A 5,541-nucleotide genomic window follows, 5' to 3' on the forward strand; every position below is an offset into this window, starting at 1 on the left:
GCCGCACTGAGAGGATCTTTCTCCTCGTCTTCTGTGGGAGGAGAACGAACACTAGTCTGTGTGTGTGACTGTAAACACGGCATGCGAACAACACCGAGCTTCACGTCAAACTCTTTACACGACTCAGTCGAAAGCGTCTGTTTTATTACACAGCTCGTTTCAGCACATCTTCATTTCCTCTGCTGTGAGAAATGAAACGCATTAACTAATAGTGTCAGATATGAAGCACTCTCTCTCTCTCTGTCTCTCTCTCTCTCTCTCTGTCTCTGTCATTGTTTCTTGTTCAATCAGCTTCTCTTGTCTGTTGGTGTCAAATATAGCCATCCATTAATAGTAAGTGTGTGTGTTTGAGACGCAGATTAAAGGAGCAGAACTCTAGAACACAGAAAAGACAGAGCAAACACACACACACACACACACACACACACACACACACACCGTTATGAGCCGCTGTGTGTGTGTGTGATGCTTTCAGCAAGTTATCTTAATGTGATTAGTACAGGGTTATTATCATTAACTAACACTAAAACCATTAAAAAAAGTTGTTAGTTGCCAAGGTAGTGATTCTCATTTTCATTTAGTTTAACTTGAAGTAATAAAATAACTAAAACTAAATAAACTAAAATAAAAATTATTAAACAAATAAAAATGAATAAAAACTATATGTGTATATATATAAGTGAAGTGACATGTGGCCAAGTATGGTGACCCATACTCGGAATTAGTGCTCTGCATTTAACCCATCATAAGTGCACACACACAGCAGTGAACACACACACACCGTGAAAACACACCCGGAGCAGTGGGCAGCCATTTTTTGCTGCGGCGCCCGGGGAGCAGTTGGGGGTTCGGTGCCTTGCTCAAGGGCACCTCAGTCGTGGTATTGAAGGTGGGAGAGAGCGCTGTACATTCACTCCCCCCACCTACAATCCTTGCCGGCACGAGACTCGAACCCACAACCTTTGGGTTACAAGTCCGACTCTCTAACCATTAGGCCACGACTTCCCCATTTATATATAAATGCAATATTACTAAAACTTTAACTAAAAATAAAGAGGAAATATAAAAATAAAATCTAATTGAAGACGCAGACAGTGTGTCAGTTCTGCACTGCATGATTGATGTGAATATTAATCTGAAGGGACGTGAATGAATGTCTTTATGTCTCTGTGTGTCTCCTCACAGTGCGATATCTACTGAAGAACAACGTGAGTCCTGATCTGTGTAACGAAGACGGACTGACGGCCCTACACCAGGTGAACACACACACACCAGCACACACACACACATGCACGCGCACGCACACACACACACACACACACATGCACGCGCACACAAACACACACGCACACACACACACACACGCACGTGCGCGCGCGCACACACACATACACACACAATCAAAAGTACTAATAAAATTAGTACTTTTAAAAAAAAGTACTAAAATACTAATTCTAAGGAATGCAGCCGCCGCACTGAGAGGATCTTTCTCCTCGTCTTCTGTGGGAGGAGAACGAACACTAGTCTGTGTGTGTGACTGTAAACACGGCATGCGAACAACACCGAGCTTCACGTCAAACTCTTTACACGACTCAGTCGAAAGCGTCTGTTTTATTACACAGCTCGTTTCAGCACATCTTCATTTCCTCTGCTGTGAGAAATGAAACGCATTAACTAATAGTGTCAGATATGAAGCACTCTCTCTCTCTCTGTCTCTCTCTCTCTCTCTCTGTCTCTGTCATTGTTTCTTGTTCAATCAGCTTCTCTTGTCTGTTGGTGTCAAATATAGCCATCCATTAATAGTAAGTGTGTGTGTTTGAGACGCAGATTAAAGGAGCAGAACTCTAGAACACAGAAAAGACAGAGCAAACACACACACACACACACACACACACACACACACACACCGTTATGAGCCGCTGTGTGTGTGTGTGATGCTTTCAGCAAGTTATCTTAATGTGATTAGTACAGGGTTATTATCATTAACTAACACTAAAACCATTAAAAAAAGTTGTTAGTTGCCAAGGTAGTGATTCTCATTTTCATTTAGTTTAACTTGAAGTAATAAAATAACTAAAACTAAATAAACTAAAATAAAAATTATTAAACAAATAAAAATGAATAAAAACTATATGTGTATATATATAAGTGAAGTGACATGTGGCCAAGTATGGTGACCCATACTCGGAATTAGTGCTCTGCATTTAACCCATCATAAGTGCACACACACAGCAGTGAACACACACACACCGTGAAAACACACCCGGAGCAGTGGGCAGCCATTTTTTGCTGCGGCGCCCGGGGAGCAGTTGGGGGTTCGGTGCCTTGCTCAAGGGCACCTCAGTCGTGGTATTGAAGGTGGGAGAGAGCGCTGTACATTCACTCCCCCCACCTACAATCCTTGCCGGCACGAGACTCGAACCCACAACCTTTGGGTTACAAGTCCGACTCTCTAACCATTAGGCCACGACTTCCCCATTTATATATAAATGCAATATTACTAAAACTTTAACTAAAAATAAAGAGGAAATATAAAAATAAAATCTAATTGAAGACGCAGACAGTGTGTCAGTTCTGCACTGCATGATTGATGTGAATATTAATCTGAAGGGACGTGAATGAATGTCTTTATGTCTCTGTGTGTCTCCTCACAGTGCGATATCTACTGAAGAACAACGTGAGTCCTGATCTGTGTAACGAAGACGGACTGACGGCCCTACACCAGGTGAACACACACACACCAGCACACACACACACATGCACGCGCACGCACACACACACACACACACACATGCACGCGCACACAAACACACACGCACACACACACACACACTCACACTCACACAGACTCACACTCACACTCACACACACTGAGCTCCGTCTGAGCTGGAAAATCACATTGTTTTGCCGCTTTTGTTATTGAATTTCTCATGTTGTAAATTTCTTTTCAAAATGAACATTTAATGATATATTGAAATGTTTGAGTTGCAGTGTGGAGTGAAAGAGGGTTCACGCTAGTGCTTGAGTTGTAGGTGAAGTTCTCCTCTCGTTCTCTCTGTCTGTCTCAGTGTTGCATTGATAACTATGAGAATATGGTGCGGATCCTGCTGGCTCACGGAGCGACTGTCAACTCTCAGGACAATGAGCTCTGGACGCCTCTTCATGCTGCAGCGACATGTGGACACACGGGCCTCGTCAAGATCCTCATCCAGCAGTGAGTGTGTGTGTGTGTGTGTGTGAGTGAGTGAGAGAGTCTGTGTGAGTGTGTGTGTGTGTGTGTGAGTGAGTCTGTGTGTGTGTGTGTGTGTGTGTGTGTGTGTGTGTGTGAGAGTGTGCATGTTTACAGAATGAGCTTTTTTTTTAAATCTAAAAATGCAGAAAGTTTCCTGTGAGGGGTAGGTTTAGGGGTAGGGTTGGTGTAGGGCAATAGAATATACGGTCTGTACAGTAGATAAACCATTACGCCTATGGAGAGTCCCCGTAAACCGTAAAAACAAACCTGTGTGTGTGTGAGTGCGTATAAAAATACAGTAAAAACAGTACAAATTTGAAAAAGTTAGAATCTAAAACAGCTGTTTTCTATGTGAATATCTGTTAAACTGTAATTTATTTCTGAATGTTCAGCATCATTACTCCAGTCTTCAGTGTCACATGATCTTCAGAAATCATTCTAATATGCTGATTTGCTGCTCAAGAAACATTTCTGATTATTATCAATGGTGAAAACATTAATATTTTTGTGGAAACTGATGCATCTTTTTTTTCAGGATTCACAGATGAATAGAAAGTTCAAAAGAACAGCATTTATATGAAATAGAATTCTTTTGTTACATTATACGTCTTTACTGTCACTTTTGATCAATTTAATGCAGCCTTGATGAATGAAAACTATTAATTTCTTTCAAAAGAACCCAAACTTTTGAATGGTGGTGTATATATTTTTAACGCAGGTAGTGTTCTCTCGGCATGATCTGGTCTGATCTCTGATGATCTGGTGTCTCCGCAGCGGCGCTGATCTCTTAGCAGTGAACTCAGATGGTAACATGCCCTATGACCTCTGTGAGGACGACCCCACGCTCGACATCATCGAGACCGCCATGGCCAACCGAGGTGAACCTCCGATCCTCCAATCACTGCCTGTGCTGATGTCAGCAGCTTTATTACATGCGTTTGTTTCATAAGTGTTTTAAAGTCCAGATTCTAACGTTCAAGTAGCAGATCTCATCACTGAATGACGAGATGAGATTTGGAAAGATTGGATTTTTCCATTCTGATTTTTACTGTGATTATGACGTAAACATTGAACAGAATAGAAACAATCACCCAACAGTCAATCTGAGTAACTGAACAAATGAGGTTTACTGAAAGATGAAGATTTACTCATCTTGACGTTATTTGAATCTCGTTTCACTGTGAGTTTTCCAGCGTTGGGAAAGTTACTTTTAAAAGCAATGCATTACAGTGTTGTGTTACTCCATAAAAAAGTAACTAAGTAAAGCAACTGTAAAGGCTATTTCACACTAAAAAAGTGAAATGAATAAGCCTCAGGCTGAAGGAAGAGCCTCACTCCCAATTTCTCTCAACAGGAGAGCTGTCAGCAAATAAATGGGAAAACAAAGTATCTTGAGTTACTTTTTTGAAAAAGTAACTCTGCTATTTTCCTGTAAATTTAAAAGTAATGCATTACTTTACTGGTTACTTGAAAAAGTAATCTGATTACATGACTCGCGTTACTTGTAATGCATTACCCCTAACACTGGATGTTTCAGCTTAATTGCAATCATTTATTTCCCAGTCTGGATCAGCTCTCTGTTTGATTGACAGCTGTATTGACCAATCATTGTGTGCATGACAGGCATCACACAGGAGATGATCAATGAGACGAGAGCAGCGGTGGAGAGGAGGATGCTGGGAGATATTCAGAACCTCCTGCAGGATGGAGCCGACGTCAACCGACACGACTCCCAGGGGGCCACGCTGGTACACACACACACACACACTCTCTCTCTCTCACACACACACACACATATCAACAGATTCTGAATCACTGAAGAACTAGAATCTTATTTACAGCAGTGGTCTTTTCTTGTTTTCTGAGTTTTCCAGCGTGAGTGTGATCAGGGTTAATGCAGCGGCACTGATTCACAGCTCTGCTCTCCGTTCATCATTCAGATACGAGACGCTTTTACTGGAGCTTTGTATCAGCGTCACGTAATGCTTCCTTCGACCCGCTGAGTGTGTTTAGAGTTCATGCATTTGTGATGATGCTGAAGCTGCTGAATGAAAGCAAACAAATGAGAAGAACTGGAGTATTTCAGAATGAGCATCACAACATGCTGAGCTGATCTTTCATCAGACCGTCCTGCTTCTGTTTGCTCTAGTCTAGTGATCGGCATCATGGGAGCCGGATCCACACATACTAATGTGTTTTAGTGCCGGTCCTGATGGATGATGAAGTTTCCATCTGCAGTAGTTGTGTTGCACATGAATGTCTAATTCTTTGAGTTCTCATTCGGGTCCTGATACGTTTATGGATGTGTG

General features: G+C 41.9%; 1 protein-coding gene across 3 annotated transcripts in view; it reads left to right on the top strand.

Moving 5' to 3' along the window:
- The window catches only part of LOC107671822 (protein phosphatase 1 regulatory inhibitor subunit 16B-like), a 43,385-nt gene that overhangs the window by 30,623 nt on the left and 7,221 nt on the right, over positions 1 to 5,541 (top strand). For all 3 annotated transcript variants that reach the window (XM_016464804.1, XM_016464805.1, XM_016464806.1), the window contains 4 exons: positions 1,186 to 1,256; positions 3,069 to 3,214; positions 4,007 to 4,110; positions 4,856 to 4,980. In XM_016464804.1, coding sequence (XP_016320290.1) covers positions 1,186 to 1,256; positions 3,069 to 3,214; positions 4,007 to 4,110; positions 4,856 to 4,980 — 446 coding nt within the window. The remainder of the gene's footprint in view (positions 1 to 1,185; positions 1,257 to 3,068; positions 3,215 to 4,006; positions 4,111 to 4,855; positions 4,981 to 5,541) is intronic.

The sequence above is a fragment of the Sinocyclocheilus anshuiensis genome, unplaced genomic scaffold (genome assembly GCF_001515605.1).
Source record: "Sinocyclocheilus anshuiensis isolate Anshui unplaced genomic scaffold, SAMN03320099.WGS_v1.1 scaffold3217, whole genome shotgun sequence".
Classification (NCBI taxonomy): Eukaryota; Metazoa; Chordata; class Actinopteri; order Cypriniformes; family Cyprinidae; genus Sinocyclocheilus; species Sinocyclocheilus anshuiensis.